General features: G+C 40.2%; 1 protein-coding gene across 1 annotated transcript in view; it reads left to right on the top strand.

Moving 5' to 3' along the window:
• The window catches only part of xrn2 (5'-3' exoribonuclease 2), a 37,050-nt gene extending 15,911 nt beyond the window's left edge, over positions 1 to 21,139 (top strand). Inside the window, 14 exon segments of the mRNA XM_038726814.1 lie at positions 99 to 206; positions 1,346 to 1,435; positions 1,634 to 1,706; positions 2,440 to 2,523; positions 3,050 to 3,147; positions 4,265 to 4,344; positions 4,473 to 4,529; positions 6,200 to 6,268; positions 7,196 to 7,324; positions 9,118 to 9,170; positions 9,173 to 9,235; positions 16,889 to 16,949; positions 19,303 to 19,504; positions 20,935 to 21,139. Coding sequence (XP_038582742.1) covers positions 99 to 206; positions 1,346 to 1,435; positions 1,634 to 1,706; positions 2,440 to 2,523; positions 3,050 to 3,147; positions 4,265 to 4,344; positions 4,473 to 4,529; positions 6,200 to 6,268; positions 7,196 to 7,324; positions 9,118 to 9,170; positions 9,173 to 9,235; positions 16,889 to 16,949; positions 19,303 to 19,504; positions 20,935 to 20,997 — 1,230 coding nt within the window. The 3' untranslated portion in view covers positions 20,998 to 21,139.
• The last annotated feature ends 9 nt before the right edge of the window (positions 21,140 to 21,148 follow it).

Below are 21,148 nucleotides of genomic sequence, written 5' to 3'. Positions count from 1 at the left end.
GGGTGCAGGTATCGGCTGAAGCTGATTATGTGAATTTGCCAGATACTGGCCCGATTTATCTATGTGTTACTAGTGATTGTTTCCGTGTTGATTTGCAGGGCTGTGCCTCCTGGAAGTGGTACTTCCCATTCCACTACGCGCCGTTCGCCTCCGACTTCAAAGACATCAAAGGGATGTTCACTGACTTTGAGAAAGGGACCAAACCGGTAAGAATGGATTATGAACTTTTTTTCTCTTATTTGCTTTTTCTCATCTTCTTTTGTTGTCTCTGTTCTTTTTGTGTTTTTTGTTATCAAAGCATGTGGAAAATGTTGCCCCTAATAATAAAATGCCAATAAACTCTCCGCGCCATAAGGTCGTTATGTGTATTGCCATCTGCGCCAGATGGAGGCGTTCTTACAGAAACCCTCTAAAACACCAACGGTTTTAAAAAGAGAAACAGCTGAAGTGTGGGAACACTGCATTGCATTTACTTTGATATGACCATTCAGGATTGAGTCTTTGAAAACAATCATTACTGCTGGTACATGTCTTTTTTTTTTTGTATCATAAATAAGACAAAGTATTTAAAATTAGAATGAAACATAAAACAGAACAAAATGACATGTAGTAAGAAGTCATAACTAGCACCTCGCATTAATACATGTTTATATTGTGTCCTGGATCGCACTAGTTTCATATCAGGGCTGTCGCGGTGAAGTAATTTCCCCCGCGGTAACATGTTTGGGATCAACGGTATTATCGCATTTTTCATCAACAAAGTAATTTGGTGCCATATAGCAGAGTAAAGGCTCGTGCAGACCAGACTCCTCCAGATATTTGGCATGCTAGATATCTGTCTGGTGTCTGCCATGCGTCAGCGATGCGTCGGGGAGCCGTTTTGTTGCGTCCTTGAGTAGTTCACACGTAACAGCCAATCGGCTTAAGAGTGTCTGTGGATCAGGATCACAACGTTAGTCCAGCATCGCACAGCCTGCTAGCCACATTAGCTGCGCAATATGCTAACGCCAAGTTAGCTAACTTTAAAATACACAGTAACACAAAACAAGGCAACACTTAACAGCTTCCAAGTCTGAAGTCAGGTCACGTACTGCCCATGGCGTCCTGTCCATTAACCGTTACAGAGCTCGTTACGGTTGTGGAACTTTTGAAATTTATTAACTTAACGCGTCCTGAAGTGTAAAGTATGAACATTGCGGTTGTTGTGGTGCTTCCCATCCTCTGCGGTAGGCCTGACCAGTGGCGCGGGAACTCAGTTTTGCGTTATCAGTTATCATGACAGTGGAGTTGTATTAAAACTGCTAGGGAAGTATGTAAAATGACGTGTGTGTGTGTGTGTGTGCAGTTCAAGCCTCTGGAGCAGCTGATGGGAGTGTTTCCTGCTGCCAGCGGCAACTTCCTGCCCCCAACATGGCGGAACCTCATGAGCAGTCCTGTAAGTGTTGAGTCAACATTAATGTGCAGAGAGATCAGGAGATTATGACACTTCAGTTACAGAAATATTACATGTTAACTTTATTAAAAATCAGATCTGCAGCGATTTAAATATCCTCTCTAGAATGAAACTCGATGGTGTTCAGTTGGCCTAAAATGAGCTGCCTCTGTCTTATTTGAAACGCTTCTTTTGTCACAGGATTCTTCCATCATCGACTTCTACCCCGACGACTTTGCCATCGATCTCAACGGCAAGAAATACGCCTGGCAGGGTGAGTCACTTTCCCATCAATAACCCAGCATTTATTTGCAATTACGTTCAGTGTTTCCCACCGGATTTTAAGAGACTATGGTGGGCTGAGCTTCGGACCCTCTCGGAAGAAAAGAAAAGAACATTTTGTACATTTCAAAGTTAAATGCATTAATTTGTTGCAAAATTAAGAGTATCTATGAAGAATACGGACCGGAATACGTGTGCACTCCAAATTTAGGCGCAGCTAGCTTAATCGCCTTCTCACAAACGAGTGACAGAAACAGACGTAACGTAACCGTAGTTTCCTCAAAAGAATAGTGGTTGTCTCGAGTCGGACGCCAAAGTGTGTGAGCGTGCGAGCTTACAGCAGCGTGGAGCTGCGGCGCAAAACACAACGTTGGAGGTCTGAAATGTTGTTGTTATATATGACATGTGTAAAAATATTTTCGGTTCATTTTGAAACTATGGCGGGGTAAATTAGACTGCTGCGGGCCGCCAATGTCTCGTTAATTAATGGGAAACACTAACGTTTGTTGGAGTTCATTTACAGCTGTATTGTTTGTCACCAACTTGCCAGCCTTACTGATGAGCAAAACGTGTTATCTTGTTTGGTTTTTTTTTTCATATCCAATGAAAAGCTTTAGCTGATCAGTATCTAGCTTCTTCGTGCCTTTACATACATCAGTGGGTGGCACATAGCTACACCACTATGAGTTAAATTCCTGTTTATGTCCTTTTTATTTTTTTGGAAGGTGTGGCTTTGTTGCCTTTTGTGGACGAACGTCGGCTGTGGGCGGCTCTGGCTGACGTCTACCCCGACCTCACATCTGAGGAAGGTGAGCAAAAGCCCCACAGTGAATATCTCCCAATTTCTTTACTTTTAATGAACTTTACTTTGTTTAACAACAGGTGTTTATGTGCCGAGATGATTGCTGTTCGACAAACACATAGCTTCTATATTTATGATTATTATGACACTTATTGAAAGTCTCGACATAAAGTGTGACGTATAAAAGTGTTCAGTAAGATTGGATTGATTTGGCAATATATAAATTTTAATAGCGGAGAAGTTTTCAACTAAAGTTAGGTACAATGTACTAATGTGCTGTGACCACACTCAACATTAAATTCACTGCAATCTACCTCATTTATTTAACATAAGACAGTGCTATTTGTTTTTGGATATCATGCAGTTTACCGTTATCATCTTCTTCTTTCTTCCTTCTGTCCTTCTGACTTTTCTAGTCTGTTGTTTTGATATGTGGCTGCTTTTGTTTCTGACTCTTCCCATTCATCAACCCTCTCATCCCACCAAAGTCAGAGCTCCAGTCTCTCCACTAAACTGTGTTTTTGTGGTTGCAGTGAAAAGAAACAGCTTGGGAAGCGACGTGTTGTTTATCGGGAAGTCTCACCTGCTCTTTGACTTCGTCCATGAACTCTACCGTACAGAAGCTCAGGAGGTAACCAACCCAAAACTCCACACACAGGTCAATTAGGTCACATTAGGGACAGCCAGACTTCCACTGAAACTGATGGCTAAATAGAAAAGGCTGTGTTCTGTCTGTCTTTGCAAACATTTTTTTATTTCACAGTACATTTGACAATATAGCAATTGGTTTCATTGTTTAATATTTATGTTTTAGTACCTTGAATGTGGTGAAATCCATCATGCAGCTGACACCTTTGCCTCCACAAACAGTCAGCGTCTTTGTCAGCTGACACGTGTCTGTAGTAATAGTCTTCTTCTGTGGATCAAACTTTGATATCAAGTGAAAGATCTGCATTACTTGCTGCATCATTCTGCTGCAGATGTGTTTGTGTAGCTGCGCAGGTGTCGTCTGAGTCGGATTCTTTCTTGTTGATTATGCATTTGTAAACCAAAACAAATTGTTGCTCAGACTCTGTTTTTTTTTTTTTTTTTTTTTTTACTCGCTGGTGAAAATTTCTTAATGAGCATGTCTGAGAAGTGAAGCAAACATTCAGCAGCGACATTAACCAGATTAGGCTCAAACTAGCTGAGATAGATACATTATTATAGGCATTTAAAGACCCATTCAGGTCACTGTGCAGGATCTTAAACAATAGCGTATTATCAAGTGCCTTCTTATTGAAAAGAAGATAAAAATCTGCAGCTCTGTTTGTTAATTGTATCCCAAAGAACAAACCGCACTGTTGGTCTGATATGATTGGTCTGTATTAGAGTCTTTCTAGTAGTACAGCTAAACATTTAAACTTTGTCATGATTGTGAGTAGCCCATATGTCATTAAAATGAATTAGGTTTACACTCAGAGGAGCAGGAACTACGCAAAACTCTTACGCAAACGTCCACACAGCCTGCGTAGCAAAAGCAACATGTTCGGTCCTCCGTCTGTGTTTATACAGGATGTGTTCAGGCACAGTACTGAGAGTAGTTAATCCACATTTTGACAGTGCTCAGAGCCAAACGCATAATTACCAAAATGCGATCCCTGAATTTCATGGCGTGATACACATTATTTCAATTGGCTGCTACGTTGACATGCCAAATGAAATCACCATTTAATACATGATTGAAACTCCACCTTTCTGTCCTTCAGGGCACTGAGATCCCTGCAGAGCTGTGCCATGGAATCCAAGGTACATTAAATCTTGATGACGACCCTATTCTACCAGATAAGTAAGGAACACCTGCTGTATTTTTTTTTCTTTTAACAAACACTCTAACCTGCTAAAGAAAAGCCGGCCCAGTGTGACGACGCTGACCTGCTTTATTTATTTATTCTTTTTCTGACATTTACCCTTCAGGACAGTGACGTCCCCCATCCCAATGCTGCGTGACATTGCACAGAACAATGCGATCGGGTAAGTGCTGTCTGTCATCGGCATTAAGTGTTGTGAAAACAAAAGGGAATAAACACTAACAGTAGAACATTTGTCATACTTGTAGTACTTTTGTTCCTGGTTGAGATATCTGCCATTTGAATGCACTTCATAAACACTCATGATAAATTTATCTAAATTTAAAAAGGATGGCGAGTTCATGTTGCTGAAGCAGCTTGACAGGCTGGAAACTCTGTGTTTATACATACAGTATATTAAAGGGGTAACTGTATTATTCAACCTGGAACTTATTTTCCCGTGTTTTTCTTATTATGTGACTAACTGGGACAACATTTTTTTTGGTTCAAAATTGAGCGAGCAAGCTGCAGTCAGCAGCAAAGAAACAGCCCTTATGAACTTTTGTAAACATCCAAATTAGTTTACAATTTTTTAAACAAACTTCCAAATTACACATGATAAATAAATTACATAAAAGAAAAAAGAAATAAAAAAAAAATAATATGGATTACAGTGCAGCATTCTTCTTATTCTTTTATTCCGTCTATGATACCATTAGTGAGTTAGCAAGTTTGACGTGTTGCCAGAAACCTACCCGATCACTACTGAGAAATGTCAGTCTGCTGCTTTTGTTTTATCGACTTGTCCGTTGTATTTCACTGGAAACCGAAGTGTTCCCAGAAGACCTTAACAATAACGGAGGGTCCTAAAGCTTTGGCTTCTCTGCCACTTGATATGTCCGTGTGGAAACTCTGAATTTACGTATGTTCCACACACAAAACAAGCCTAATAGATGAATTTAAAGACTGCGTTCGGTGCACATGTGCACCGTCGTGAAAGTCCTGGTACGAATACATGTACAGTTACCCTTAAATTTATAAATTCATCATTATTTTTCAGTTAGTAGTGTAATGGTATAACATCTAAAAAATGCCTATATCATTATCAAACATGTTAGCATTACATTTCCCCTTAATAAAGTAATTGATTCATTCTTTCAGTACTGTTTAAAGTGGACTGTTTTGCTGAGACGGTCATTGTTGGTTCTGGTCTGTGTCCATTACTTAGCTGTTGTATTGAATTGTATTATATGTTCAGGTGTTCCTGTTATTATGTCCACCCCACTTTGGAGAACGAGCTTAATCAAAAGCTTAGCTTTCACACAAAGTTGGAAATAAACACAACAAACCTTTTTATATGCAGTTCAGAATCACAGTGCAGGACGTATAATTGACAGTTAACAATACATAGTGTTCTGTGTACATGTACACAAACGTATACTTAATGTAAAGAAACTGTCTCCCCTGTCTTTAAGTCCGTCGCTGTGATTCACCGTGATGCATCCTTGCATTTGTATCACAGATCATTTTTAGATGTGTGTGTGTGTTTGTGTGTTTGTTTGTGTGTGTTTGTGTGCACCCACCTGTTATTAGTGATATAAGTGAGGGTTCTCTGAGGGTGAAAAAAACATTCAGGAACATGTCGAAAATGACAGGGTGAAGTGGACGAGGCGGGCAGAGAAGAAAATGACAACACTTATCACAGAATAATCCTCGACATCAAACACCACAAACTCGGCATCTCTGTGATGAAGGGGAAATGTTTCCTTTAAAAAAAAAAAAAAAAGTGAGCTAATGGAAATCTTTTTTTCCTCAAATGAAAATGTTTTTGTTGTTTGTTTGTTTTTTTTCCAGAGTGAAGTTCAAGGATCCCCAGTATGCAGATGACTTTGTGTTCAAGGCGGTCCTCCTTTCTGGAGCCAAGTGAGGGATTTTCTTTGTTAAACTTTATTTATGTCAGATATGTCTTGGCAGACGTTTAAGCCTTTTTCCTTTTTTTGTCACGTAAAAAGATGAAAACCAACGTGTCATTTCATCTGCCAATACTTTCTGACTTCCTGTCTATGGCTCTCAGCTCCGAGCACATTGGTTCCTATTGAAGACCTAAATCTTTAAAAAAATATTTTATAATATAATCTTATTAAAAGGCTTAGTAATTTCCTAAAACAGCTGCTCACTGTTGACAAACAGCATTTGTTGGGGACTATTTTCAGCGGCGGATGAATCCACATGTGGTGCTGTAGTGAGTATTTGGGGCAGCAGGACAGTGTATGTGGGGCTGAGTCAGAATAAACTACAGTGTGTGTGTTCATGGTGATGGAGGAACATGTGACCCAGCGCAGCAGTGAGGCTCACTTTCTCAGTCAAACTAATAAAGGCCTTAGGACAAATCTTTTTTTTATGTGATTCTGCTGTATTGGCTCAGTTGTTGAGTGTCTGTGGGATCATATAGCATAATCATGATTCCATAGGCATCCAGGAATTGAGTGAAGCTAAGCAAATGAACCCAGAGGGTGTGAGCGGGCGCCTTTTTCCAAGCTTTGTCTGAGTGGAGGCCCACAGCCTCGGACTTTGAGTCTGGTCTAAATAACCAAAAATTAATGTCTGTTATTTTGTTTGATGTTTTCTTAAAATACACAACGTCTTCTATTTAAAACAACGGGGGGAAAAAAGACACCAACTTTTCATAGCGATCAGAATTTGTTTTTCAGATATGGAATTTTGCTTTTATTCTCATTTATTGGTTAATTGAGAAACATCAGACAAACACGAGAGTCTGCAGGGTTTCAGTAGAGACGACATCACCTTTCAGTCTGTGATTTATGTTGGGGTTTCTTTTTTTTTTTGCAGGATGCCCAATAAGGTCCTGAAGCCAGGGGATTGGGAGAGGGGGAACAGGGAGCCATGGAGACCCCAGCTGGGCTTCAACCCAAACAGACAGCAGGCTCACCTGGGCCAGTCCGGCTTCCGGGCTCTGGGGTAAGTTACCATTTACTGCAAACGGTCCATCTGTCTTGTCTACAAGGCCTGATGAAGATCTTCCTGATTTTTACTCTCTCTCGGACAGATGAATGAGAAATTTGGGAGAAAAGAAACACAATAGATTTGCGCTCAGTAAATTTCCATATTGTTCAAATGCAGACAGACAGGTAGATAGTCTGTTAATTCATTTTATGCAGCTTAAACAAACACACACCTGCTTCTAAAACAGCTTGCCTGGCATGATGATATAATTTTATAGTAAGGAGTGATTAACAATGACTGCTGATTCTGCAGTGACTCAGTATTCAGATTTGGGGGAAGCGTACAGTATTTTAAAATGGAAAATGTGTTTAAATGTTTGTATCGCTCCCCATTAACCAGCCGTCCTTGATTGTGATCTAAGCTCCTTCCTCCACACATTGATATTATCATTAAGGAAATGTGAATAATTGAACATCTGGCTCGGTCCTACTATGGCGTGTTTGGGAATTAATTATGCACGGATTTGAAGAAACAGAATGTATTCCAATTTTTTTCCCCTTTTTCCTACTAAACTAAGTCGTTAATTCTGTAATTCATGCAGTTAATGTGCCTTGATGGGGCCAAACAGGCAGGTGCTCAGAGGATGGAGAGCAAGAAAACCTGGAGAAAAGGATCTTTTTTTTGTTGTTGTTGCTTTGATTTGAGTTTGATTCAACGTGGACTGTTCTGTGTCAGTTCAGTCTGAGCCATGAAACATGTTGTACGCCTCCGATATGATGGAGGTTCTTCTAAATAGCATGTGGAGCTGGGAATCAAACTCCCAACCTTGTGATCAGGGGACAACCCACTCTGCCTGCTGAGCCACAACCTTTTTAATGTCGAGTTGTCAACACGTTTAGGACTTTTTTTCACCAACATCAATAACTCTGCAACCATTTGTGGAGTAGTTTAAGTGCTGGAAGAAAGGTTTCAACAAGGTGTAAGATCTGCACCACCTTCTTCTTCTCCAGATTTTTCTCAGGAGTTTTTTGTGAGATAGTAATTGTTCTCCAGCTACCCTGAGGTTTATGTCTACGTATCTGGTGCACAGCAGGCGGACGTTGGGCCCTTGGCATTAAAAAAAGGCTTTTAGTTTGTGGATCGTCACCTTGAAAGGGAACCAGGCTCTGACTTTTCTGGCCAACGTGACGCCACCTTGCAAGGCGTTGCTGTGGACAATCAAATACGTGCAGGCGCACTTTCCTAAAAGTAACTTACTATCGGCCAAAACAGCAGCTGTAACACGGTGGGTCAATATATTTGAGCTCACAACCCGAGCGAAATGACTCGTTTCACTATCAGAATGTGATCACTCTTCACTTGGCCGCACGTATACAATTTTTACCCCCATTCCCGTTAGCGGAGGGCTAAAGCAGAAGTTAGCCTGCTCGCCCGGCACGTAGACCCTACACAGGAGTATAAAATGGGCCTCAAGGGGCGAGGCGATGCACGGTATAGGGTTCACGAGAACAGGACCAGACGATATTCTAACACTATATTTTAAGAAATCTTCAATGATGAAATATACGACTGGAAAAATTGTCTTTTTATTCAACAGAAAGTCACAAAATGCTAAACAATGCTGCCACACAAACAATTTTAAAAGTTGCAGTTGTGAGACAGATTTTCATCTCAACGAGAAATATTGTCACGTTTTAATATCTCGTCACACCCCTAGTGATTTGATTTTTCTGTGACAATAATTTGTTGAAAGAGGACGTGTTGTTGTGAGTTAGAGTCTAACTAAACACTTTCTTCTCTTCCTTCAGTCACAGTCTGAACAGAAACCAACATGGCGGACAGTACAGCAACGCCCCGCCCCCAACAGCTACCAACAAGGAAACTACCGTTCTCCACACAGCGGCGGCCACCACCAGCCTTTCCAACGTAAGAAACACACACATCCTTAAAGGTGAAACTACAATGGATAATGGTGTTTATTTGAATTTATCTCCGCTGTAATTGCGCCACACATTAACATGGTTCTCATTTAAGTGGAACATTTTTAACAAGTGGAGATCATGGATCAAGACTCCCATCTCCTCTCTACGGTCACAATAAAATAATGGCTACATTCCTGAAAGCAGATCTTATATCTGTACATTCTGGTGTAAATAACAAAACCAAAACGGCTTTGCGGTGTAACAAACGCACTCACTTGTGGAGACGCATCATCTCAGCTCGTCTCAACAGACTTGGAATTTGACAAAGAAAAATGGAGTTTAAAGTTGTTTTTTTATTTTTTTTTTATAAAAGTAATGGGGTTGTTAAACTGCTGCTTCCAAGGCCATGAATTTAATGGGTGAATTGTCAGATTCGCAGCTGTAGCCTTGCATTGAATAATGCAGTACGATGTTCTGTATTATTACACCACTACTTATTATACCAATCCCATTAAGTTCAGCTAAATGTTTCTTTTGGCTCACAATGTCGTCTTCCTTAAAATGTTCTTCTAGTTATCATGAAAAGAGAGGTCACTGTGATGTGTTCATGAGGTTTTCTTTTTGCTTCCTGAATGAGAAATAGTAAAATATTAAACTATTTTATTAGTGATTTGGTGCTTTCAGCCAATCCCCTTTGTTAATGGTCAATACGTTCCCTAGTTTTTGTCCAGTAAACTCTTCTATTCTATAAATTGTAATCAAATATAGTGAAACAACATTTCGTGGCACCATATGTATCGTAGTCTTACAACTGTTAATCCACTAAACTGTAATATTTAAGAGATAAGAGAGCTTTTCTTTATTTCAAGGAGATAATTGGTAACGCATAATACAAAATAACTCTTTCTTCTTGGCAGCAAATAGCAGCAGTGTACAAAACATTCAGGTTGCAGCTTCTCATTTTTAGCCGGCGCTAACATGAACCCAAAATTTTACTTTGTTGTTGGATTTGTGAGCTCTCTGCACTGTCTGGACTGCTGAGGGAAGAACCTCTGGATATGCAGGTCCACTGAGTGTTTCTGTAGTTCCAACAACTCCCACAGAGTCTTCTCTCCAGTGGCCACGTCAATTTCAGGAGTTTCTCCAGTTGAACTTTGATTCATACATCATTTATGCTGATCAGCTCTAAAGCCTTGAACCAGGACTTCCAGTGTTTGGATCAAGTAGCTGCAGCTGCTATTTCCATATGTCAGACAGACATTTTATCAACTTTAAGTAGAGCTGGCGAAAATTTTATCACGATAAAAAAACATTCGATATTGATAATTATCACAAATCATTATTTCTTTCAAGTGTAAAGGCTGATTTCTGCTCCTGAGTGAAAGTTGAAGGAATTGTGGTTTTAAACTTTTCTTTTATGGTTGGAACAAACACTTGATGCCAAACAGTGGATCACTTCACATATCTGAGGCAGAACAAAACACTGTTATGATAAAATCATTTTTTTTTAGTCCCGTTTCCTCAACAAAATAAACATCTGAATAGAAAAATTAAGTGCTTTTTGTTATTAAGGAAAATCATATTGGGATAATTATTGTTTTATTGCCCAGCCCTACAAATAGTAAATAAGTAGGTGTCAGAACAGAATCTGTGGTTACCAAATGTTAAAAACCTTGTCCTCATGTTTGTGTTTGAAATAAAGATCATGTGCAGATTAAATGCAGCTTTCTGGATCTTCCTCTGAACAAGTTTTTATAAATGATATCAAGAAGGAAAGCCAACAACATCCCCCCCCTTTCTGCCCTGTTATCGTCCTTGAGCCAGAACACAGAAAATGCTTGTTAATAAAAAAACAGCTTCGCATAAAAGCCTGAAACATAAACACAGTAGACAGACGGGCAAACGGATATTGTTAATACGCTTTGGGTACACAGCTGCGAAATTGTTGCTCCGTTTAAGACGCAAATATGGATAAATGGCTGCCTTTTGTTCGTCACGTGATGGATGGTCGAGCAGCTCGTCACGTGGAGGCAGAATCTAGTTCCCAGCTCCTAATCACGGTCTGTGCTCGGCCCCCGGCCCCGCGGTCCTCTGCCAGCTCTTCTCCAGTTTGACTTTGATGTGCCAATTTGCAAGTAGATGAATAATCTCATCTGCCCACTGATGGCGTGCGGGGGAGTCGGAGCTATTCTGGTGGCACTTGATGCAAATGGGGGTTTTTGGCTCCTCCGGATTGCGGTAGCACCTCCCCTGGCCTCTGCCGCTCGTTCTTAATGTTAAACTTGCCAATTAGCGGTCCAGGACATGTTTTTTTTATCTCGGTCCTTGCTCTATATTTTTTCCATCATCGTTTGGAAAATTGTTACTTTAACAAATGGCAATATTGGAAAATGTTGAGCGTGACTCGTCTGTGATTCTCTCTGCCTGGATCTGGCGACAGAGGATGATTTTTATTATATCAGGTTTATTATATCAAGTACCTGGAGCAGAAATGCCATTGTCGAAGTTAGCTTTGATATTAGATTTGATTTCTGCTGATTTTGGTCTGTTTAAAGTTCTAAACCTTTGACTTTTCCTCGAGTGATGACAGTCACATGCTCAGCACTGGTCCAAAATAAGAGTTTTAACTCTCAGCATCCAGAATTATAACACATTAATAACACACATGACTGAATTTTCTGACTTCTGTTTAACATTGATGGTTAAAACTGAACTTAACTTGGGCAGCTATAATGTTGGCATCCTTAGGAATGTGATTATCCAGACAAGTAGGCCTTATCCTGCAGCAGGAGGCCAGAGGCCTGCTTTTGTCCAGAGAACACTTTCTCAGGGCCAATCTTCTGCTTGGCCAGTAATCACTGCGGCTTTGCTTCTGGGCTTTTGTGATTTTGGGGGGTGGTGGTTTGTTGATTAGCGTTGTGGGAGACCTGGGCCGGTAATGAGACTGTCGAGTGGCTCCGCTGGACACAGTGGCCTCCTCTGATAAAAGCATCCGGGAGGATCCCGTTTGATTGGGTGTGTGATGCGCTCTGAAGAGGGTTGAAACCAAAGTTAACTTCCCCCTTTGACGGTGCAGCTACCTCCTGCGGTGATGTGTCAACACGCTGCCTCTGAAACATGCTGCAGGGCTTTGTGCTCTGCAGCCGGACCAGCTGGTGTTTAATAACCAGCCGGGGAGTCTCTGCTGGTGGCCATTATTGTCTTGACACACAGTGACACCAAATTTTAACCTTGGAAGCAAAGTAACGGATTCATCCAGCGGCCACAGTGGCTGATAAGCCTCCAAACTCCCCAACCACTTCAGAATAACAACTACACATAATGGCTGCTCACGCCGGCGGACTTCAATAACAAGGGGTCACCAAACGCATGGGGCCTTGATGATAACTATTTGTATTTTTACAAAACTTTGTCAAAAGAAGTCTTATAAAACATTATATTTACATAACATTATTATTTTGAACAATCCAGGAGACTGTTGTCTGCTCATGTACTGAAGCATCAGTTGGAAATATAGCTGCACTTTGCTTGTGCTTTGTTGCTACTCCCACATTGATTGAAGCTCTGCATCCTCAGAGATGGAGCATTTAATGGTGCACCAAGAGCTTAAACAGAAACTTTTACTTTAGTGGGTTAGAAGGTATTGGAGGACTTGACAATGGCTCAGTGTTCTTCTTTATCGACTTTCATTTGGTTCATAATGTGCTCATATTATACTTTTTAAGCGCCCAAACAAAATGGGCCCATAGAGTAGAATTTTTTGTTGCATGCCTATTTGTTCAGGCTTATTTTTGATTGGACAGTTCTGATTTAAGTAAGTCATTTTTAGATGACGTTCTTTCAGTTGCAACATTAGCCAAACTTCCAAAAAGGCATCTGTGTTATTAATTATTTTGTAGTTGTACTAGAGATCGGGTATTGTACGGTCGCAGGCAAAAACCAGATGACTGAAATATGTGAAGCGGCGGCAGATGACGTTCTGGGAGTCCCGTCTGTCTGCTTTGTCCAGCGGACAGAGATGTTACTGTCCCGCTTCTGTTATCAGACCTGAGCTGGCTGGATGGGATCTGAGTCAAATAGTCGCTGAACTAATTGAAAAGAGGTGGAGAGAGACGTTTAGTTGTTTAGCGCGGTTGTAATCCCTGCATTAATACAGTGGCCACAGTGTGTTTTAAGGATTTAAAGCGTAATCCTTTGTTGGCTTTTGTCCGGCGCAGACTGGAGGTCTATACACTTTCAGATCATTGTTAATTAAAGAGATTGACAGGTGTCCACTTGTAAGTCTCTCTTTTGAGGCATCGCTGGCGATGAGGAAAAGAAGACCAGAGTGTTGTGGAGTTATAATTGGAACCCAACTGGGTGGTCCACTTAAAGTTTGTTGGTGGAGGAGATAATCAAACATGAAAACTGAATGACAAAAAACCTGATGATAATGTGCCGACAGCAGTCTGCCTGCTGGCTGGTAATTGTGTCTTTTACTTTTTGGTGTGGTCAGCAGAGAGCTGGTGGAATATTTCCTGCTTGACTTCCCTTTTACGTTATCCGGTCATAAACAGATTAATTCAGGTTTTTCTTTCATTTTAATGGTTTTGGTTCCAAAATACTCGACAATCCCAAAGTTTTACACTTTCCCTGATATTGAGCCTAAAATAAATATCAGATGGTCCAAACAAACTTGTGACTTTTTATTTCTTTATTTTTCTTATTAATTTTAAAGTCAATTTAAGCCAGACACTAATGTAGCCCAGAGTTTTTTCCTTCAGTAAGTGGGGTCAGTTTTGGATATATAAATATATAAATCCTCAAAATGGGTTTCAGGTTTGTGACTCATGAAAATCTTGATGTCAAAGCTTTTATGTCCTAAGACCCAAATAATGTTGGAAACTTTGGATCTAGAATTTACAGATTAATGCCAGCTGTGTTAGCTTTGGGGATTTAACAGATCAACTTTAAACACGTGTATATAAAGTAAACTTTAGCTGGACAATTGGAGAAAAAACAAGACTAAGTGAGGCGGCACTAAATGAAACATTCTAAAGCAGGTGCAATGTGATCATGTTCCTCACGTTAGTTTAGCAGGTTAGCATGCTAACGCGAGCTAAATAACACAAAGTACAGCTGATGTCATCAGATTTGCAGGAATTTGGTCATAAATGAAAAATGTGACCTGATGCTGGCGCCTGAAGGAACGTTGAGGGATCATCAACGTTTTTATTTAATTCTAAGGGGACGTGAATGTCTTAAATGCTAACATGGCTAAAAACATCACAATAACCAGAACACCTTTGTAAGAGTTGGTCGTTGCTGTCAGGTCTGTCACATCGCAAAGAAACATTTAGCAGATTCAGTTTCTGTCGTTGGGGGAAGGGCTGAAAATGTATGGAGGCTAGAAGTCAGGAGCCGTCATTCTGCTCATGTTCGCATGTTCAGAGAACCTTTTCCCAGGTGCTTTGCAGACACTTGTATCCTCCACACATCACCTTCATTTGTTCATCCATTTAAACCTGAATATAATGAACATTATTTAGAATCTTTCAGATCATATAAATGCATATTTGGTGGTGTCAGGGAGCTACGATGGGAATTTCCATGAAATCTGGGAAAGTCAAGGCCAGGTTATACTAGAAAAGAAGTGGTTCGTACGACGTGATGTCGGAAATCAAAAGTGTTTCTGGCAGATCTGAATGGCCACACTCAAGGAGGGGGGATGGGGGGCGGCCATCATAGAGAGAGGGGAGACGTGATTTGTTTAAATATGGGGAAAACATACCTTTTACCCTTTAAATTGATAGTAAAATGTCAATCCCTCGTCTGACTTGAACTGGTTATTTTTCTCTGTAATCAATAACAAACTGAATTATGGGGCCTTGGTGGAGTTTTTTTGTTTGTTCGCTTGTGTGTCGTTGTTTTTTTGTCGTTTTTTCACCATTTTTGTCAATTTGTTATTGACTGAAATAGAAATAAGGTTAATCTTTTATCTTTAAACAGTTTTTGAGAATTGTATTTGAAGTCATATGACTGAACGATGAATCCTAAAAGAACGACAGATTTAGGGGCAACTGTTATTTTTATCATCAGGTACTCTGCCAGTTATTTTCTAGATCAATCGATTCATTGTTTGGTCTTTTTAACATGCCAGCAAAAAGTAAACAAAGGTCCCTCACTCACATATGACGTCTTCAAATGTCATGTTTTATTGAACAATCCAAAATTATAAAGCTATTTAGTTGATCGATAAGTGTGTCGACCTGTTTTGGAAAATGAGTGGAAATGCTCTAAAATTCACAAAAGTCAACCAAAGAGTTTCTACGCTCAGCTAAAGTGAAGAAGTTGGCAATCGATTAAAAACAAAATGTGTTTTTACAGAAATAGCACCACCTACTGTTAATCTTGACGCGCTCAACTCCTGATAGTCACGAGCGGCGGGAACACGCATTAATTCGAGTTTTCTTTTGCCTTGTCATTTAAAATTTGCACTACATCTGGATGAAAACCTAAAAACCAGAAAATATGTACGTTTGAGAAGCTGGACCCTGATCATTTTGACAATATTTGCTTCAAAAATAGCTTTGGGCTAATTGATTAATCACATTTTTGAAGCTCGGAACAGATGAATAGATAATTAAAATAATAAGTTCTAGATGTAAATATGTTAAATTAGATATACAGATTTGGCCGCAGCACCCCGCCCGCTCTGATACCTGTACTCACTTTAAACGGCTTCAACCCCGAAGCGTCAGTATCTGCTTCTGTGAACTCGTCCCGGCCGAATCCTCTTTATTTATTTATTTTACTCGGACTCCTTCCCTCCTCGTGGCACCCTTCACCCACCCAGAGCCGAGCCACTCGGCAGGCCTGCCCCTATAAACAAACAAGTCCGCGGCTCGCAGCTGGTCATCGCCTTGGCAACAGTGAATCTGGAAGAAGCCGTTAGCTCCTTTTTTTTTTTTTTTTTTTAAAGTGTGTCTTTGTGAAGGGCTTGCAGCCATGGAACCAGGGTACTTGAGGCGTCCACAATGCTGCCGGCTGAATGCTTATTTCATTTTCTGAACAAAAAATGCAAATGTGGCGCTCCGGCTCTCCCTCGCCTGCCACTGCCCCCCCACCCGCCCCTCCTCCTCCGCCCCTCCACTTCCACAGCCCGCCGCGATTCAACGTTTTCAAAGACCTTAATTTTATCATGAACTGATTTGTTCTGTATCCATGACAGAAATTTTAGTATTTTTATTTCTTTTTTTTATCTTCAAGGTTAAAGCTTGAATTGGGTTAATTAGGATCCATGTTTAATGTCAAATCCTTGTAGTTTTGGCTTGTAAACAATGAAACTGGAGGATTTTCTCAGGTTTCATTACAGTTTAACTCAATACAGGCGACTCAGATGATGTGGATGTGAAATATTCCCTTAGTTATGATACTGTTGAGTAATTAAACTGAATCGCGGGTTAACGTTTGAGGTAAAACATGAAAGAATAACAGCTAACAACAACCCGCTCCGTGCTGCACGTTTCATATTGTATTAGGAGCTCACAGACGCAGGTTAAAATTTAGGACAAATTGCCGTCTTTTCCTCCGAGGACTGAGCTCTCTGCTTCTTCGAAAACTTCCAACTCGACTCAGCAGAACCACTTCTGAACATGTGGCCTTTTGTTCTCCGCAGATTCCAGGCAGAACAGTTTGCTGGGAGCGCCTCCCTCCTACCAGCAGCCCCAGTATCCAAGGTGAGTCGGCCGGTCTGCTTGTTTTAAATCTGTTTGTGTGGTTAAGTTTGATATAAACGCTGTTTGTAAAACATTTGTGTTCATCGGTTAACTCTAAAAGAAGGAAGAAAGGACTTTATTGACCACATAAAGCATTTCCTGGTAGAACTCGTGCATTAAACGCGTTAAGGCCCTGGTTTATGGTTTCTGCAGCTCGTCCCCCCCCCTCCCTGCAGATTTCCAGCCTTTCTACACCGGCGCTCTGCCTTCCTCCGTTGGGGGGGCTGTGCTGCTGCTGCTGAATTAAGATTTCTCCCCGTCTCTCTAAAACAAATTTCTCTCGAGGAGGTTTGTGCAACTTAATGAGGCATCACTAATGCTGTTGGAGGCTGCGGCGTTTCCCTGCGCCCGCGGCCGCACAAGTCCGGCTATTGATCCTGGCTCCAGACCTCTCCAAAGTCCTAATCAGGTTCTCTGGTTCAACTTTTCAGGCCCATTGTGGCTCTGTGTCACCTCAGGTCAGTAGTTATTAGCAGCGACTGAAAACAGTTTCTTTAACTACCCGGGATCGGACCAAATGAAATGCAGGAGGAACTTGGAGGAGAGGGGATTACGGATTCCAGCGCTCGGTTAAGTCCGGCGCTGGCCAGAGTGTGACATGGTTCAGTAATGAGGGATGGGGCCGCTGCGCTTAGTTTCTTCTCCCTTCATTGTTACAAAGAAGAGACTTTTAATATCCTCCGTTGGATTGACACATTGTCCGGCGGCGGTTTTGGAGGGCCGTGGCGTGCCGACTCTTCACTCGGTCCCACGGACGCCTCATCTCAGGGACGAGCCATATGTGAATACGGTTAATTTCATACTCTGTGCTTTGATGTGAATCGACGCTAAGTCATCTGAGAGGAGAGGCTGATTTATCTTTTTGAGAGCTCGATCCCTCAGCAAACGGCCGTCAACGGGGTCACTTCAAAGCAGAGTTAAAGGCCGCCTCTCTTGTCGGATCAGAAAGTTCAATATTTTGTCAGTCGGCTGGAAATTCCTCATAACATGAACAAATCTAAACTTTAAAGTTAAATCAGACTTGTTTATTATGAATGAAATTGAACTTTAGGACTCGTTGAGAAAGTTGGTATCGACTTGTTACTTAGTTTTTAAATTAATACATCTGTAGATGACTTTTCGATTCACTGTTTAGTCAATGAAACATTAGAAAATAGAAAAAAATGAGTCCAAGCTGATGTCTGCGACCACAAAACCCAAAGATGTTAAGTTTACAAAATACTCAAAATGGAGAAGCCACAACCCGGCGTCGCTGTTTTTACCTGAAAAATGACTGAACCAGTTCATTTGTTACCGAAATACTGATACTGCTGATAAACTCGATAAACTTATTCTTTCATCTTGAATTCTTTTTTTTTATCCGCGTGTCTTCAAACGTCATTAAATACTTATTAGGGCTGCAACTAACGATGATTTTCATTATCGACTAATCTGCCGACTATTTTCACGATTAATCGACTAATCGTTTAGTCTTTAAAATGTCAAGAAATTGTGAAAAGTGTTGGTCACAATTTTCCAGAGCCCACAGCGTCGCTTCTTTTGTCCAACTAACAGTCCACAACCCAAAGACTCTTTATTTACGGTCAGAAATGACAAAGAATAGCAGCAATTCCTCACGTTAAGAAGGTTAAACAAGCATTTTTCCACATTTTAGCTTAAAAAAATGACTGAAACGATTATCAAAATAATAATTGATAAATTTTCTTGTGATGAATTAATCGACTAATCGTTGCAGCTCTAATACTTATTATAAAGTTTGGCATGTTTTGTTACATGGAAGCACGTGTGTGTATTACTCAAAAGTACAATGTTGCTACCAAAACTCAGGTAATGTTGTGACACTATATTTTAAAGACACAATGCAGGTGGAGCTTCTGATTTCTGTATCTTTAAAAAAACTACATAATGTCTCATTTGATTCATGCACTCGGTCATTTTTAACCCGCGCTGGGAAACACAGTCCAGCCAATATTGTGTAACTTTTAGAGCACAAGCTGGTGTTCGTCAGAAATTAATTAAAAGGTGATTATGTCAACATGCTGTAACACTTTAAAATGGCCTCGTTCTCGTGAATGAGCCTGTTCTCGCCTGTGGAAAAGTGTTCTCTAACTTCACTCTGAGATTACCTGAAACATCCGAGGTGACTGTTATTTTATGCATCTTCTTCCAAGGTCTTTATTTCCACTTCAGACAGAAACTACCTGGAGTCCGACATGTTAGAAAATGTGTGTGTTCATTGGAGACCTCGTTAACGGAGTGTACTTGACGGTGAGTTTTTCACAAGCTAACAGATTTGATGCGTTGGCGTCCCCAGGCAGCAGCAGCAGCAGCAGCAGTACGGAGGCGGAGGCGGGGGTCACGGCTGGGATCGGGCCACGCAGTCGCAGCAGTCGGCGTACCAGCAGAACGCGACCCGCGGACGGGGAGGGGCGGGGCCGGGCAGCTACCAGCAGCGCTACGATCAGCGTAGAGACGACTGGCACGATCGCAGGGACAACAGGGGACAACAACAACAGGTAAATCCTTTCAGAGACGTCAGTCCGAGTTAGTTTCTAAACGTCTGAAGTTTACACGTCGTCTTTGCTGGCAGGTCGTAAATACAAACTTTTTACTTCCTTCCGTCTTATGAATAAAAGTTGTAAAGAGCTGAAGTTTGAAGTTTGGCTGCAACTTATTGTGAAACAACAACAACAAAAGAATCTGATTGGCTGTTGCTGACGATGCTGAAAGCGTTTGTCCAGACTTCCCAGTTGAAATTAATGAAATTCCTTTAAGTTGTAGTTTGAAAGCTGAACTCGTGGCAGCCTTTTCTTCTAAAGTCTTAAATATTAGTCCTGTTTTTACATTTTGGTCATTAATTCTCTAGAAGAGCATCAGCTGATTAAAATGTTGACATAAAACATTGTTATCGATTTTATCGGTCTGTTTAACTCTCAATTAATGAATTAATCAATTAATTGTCTGTAAAATGTCAGGAGATTATAAGAAACTCAAAAGATTTCCAATTTACTGAGAGATCATATAAAACACAAGAGAATCAAACTTGGAAACATTAAATGTTTAAGCAGTTAAGTGATTAAGTTAATTTATAAATTGAGTAAGTTTATCTGCTCCATTATCCATTCAGGGCTTTGTTGATATTTAATTTTCGTAAATGTGAACTAATTTTGACCTTTTTTAAATATATTTCACTATTTCACTGACTGATTGTTTCGGTTTTCTCATTGGTCAACAGCTACTTTATTTTTGTTTTTAAGAAGAAGTACTTGTTTAACATTATAATTTGGAAACTTCAAAAGGAGAGAAAAGGAGTCTCTCAAAATCTTTTGCTTCCAAACAATTCATGAGAACTGAGAGGAAACTGAGTGTTTTTTAAAATGTGAAATTCAAATGTTTCAGTTTTGTTTGGTTTATTCAGCTACAACTGAATAATCTGTTTTTAGATTTTGTGCACAAAAACACAAAACTTTTTACTTTTATGTGTCCAAACTAATGGAGGGAAATTTGGTTTGTGATATTAACAAAATCTTTCTACAAACAGTGTCCATGTTAATCCACAGACTTTCACTCTGTGGTTTCTTCTGTAGGTAGAAGTTACAATGATTTGAGCTTTTCATGAAGAAATATGTTGCTAAATTTTACAAAAGCATTAATTCCAGTTGGGTTGTTTTTGTTTATTTAAGTCCAGGAGTTCATGAAACATCACATGAAAAGTTCTGATTTGAAATACAAAGAAAACATCAAAATGTGCTCTTTAAAAAAATAAAAAATAAAATAAAATTTAAAAACATTTCTGTTTTCAAGTCTGTGAATTTAAATTATTTAAATACTTCTGATATTTGATCCATGTGGAGAAAAGTCAAATTACACTATATATTTTCTAAACTTGGAAATTGGTAGATGTGTTTAATATATGTCTTCTAACTTTATTTATTTTGTCTTTTAGGGTTACAGCTCTGGCAGAGGTTACCCTGCTCCTCCTCCGTCCAGAAGATATAACTGGAATTAAACTCAAAGTAATGATGGACTTTGGGACTTTAAGGGGGGGCGGGACTATTTTTAGGGGAGACATGTCATTTTTTCTTTTCATTCTAATGTCTTCTTGTACAATGATATTTGTGGGTTTATTTCCTTTTTATTCGACCACACACAAAAACACG

This window comes from Micropterus salmoides, unplaced genomic scaffold (assembly GCF_014851395.1).
Source record: "Micropterus salmoides isolate LMB-PRFRI ecotype aquatic unplaced genomic scaffold, ASM1485139v1 Ms_hic_scaffold_18, whole genome shotgun sequence".
In the NCBI taxonomy this organism is placed as follows: domain Eukaryota; kingdom Metazoa; phylum Chordata; class Actinopteri; order Centrarchiformes; family Centrarchidae; genus Micropterus; species Micropterus salmoides.
This window is presented reverse-complemented; position numbering and strand designations above follow the sequence as displayed.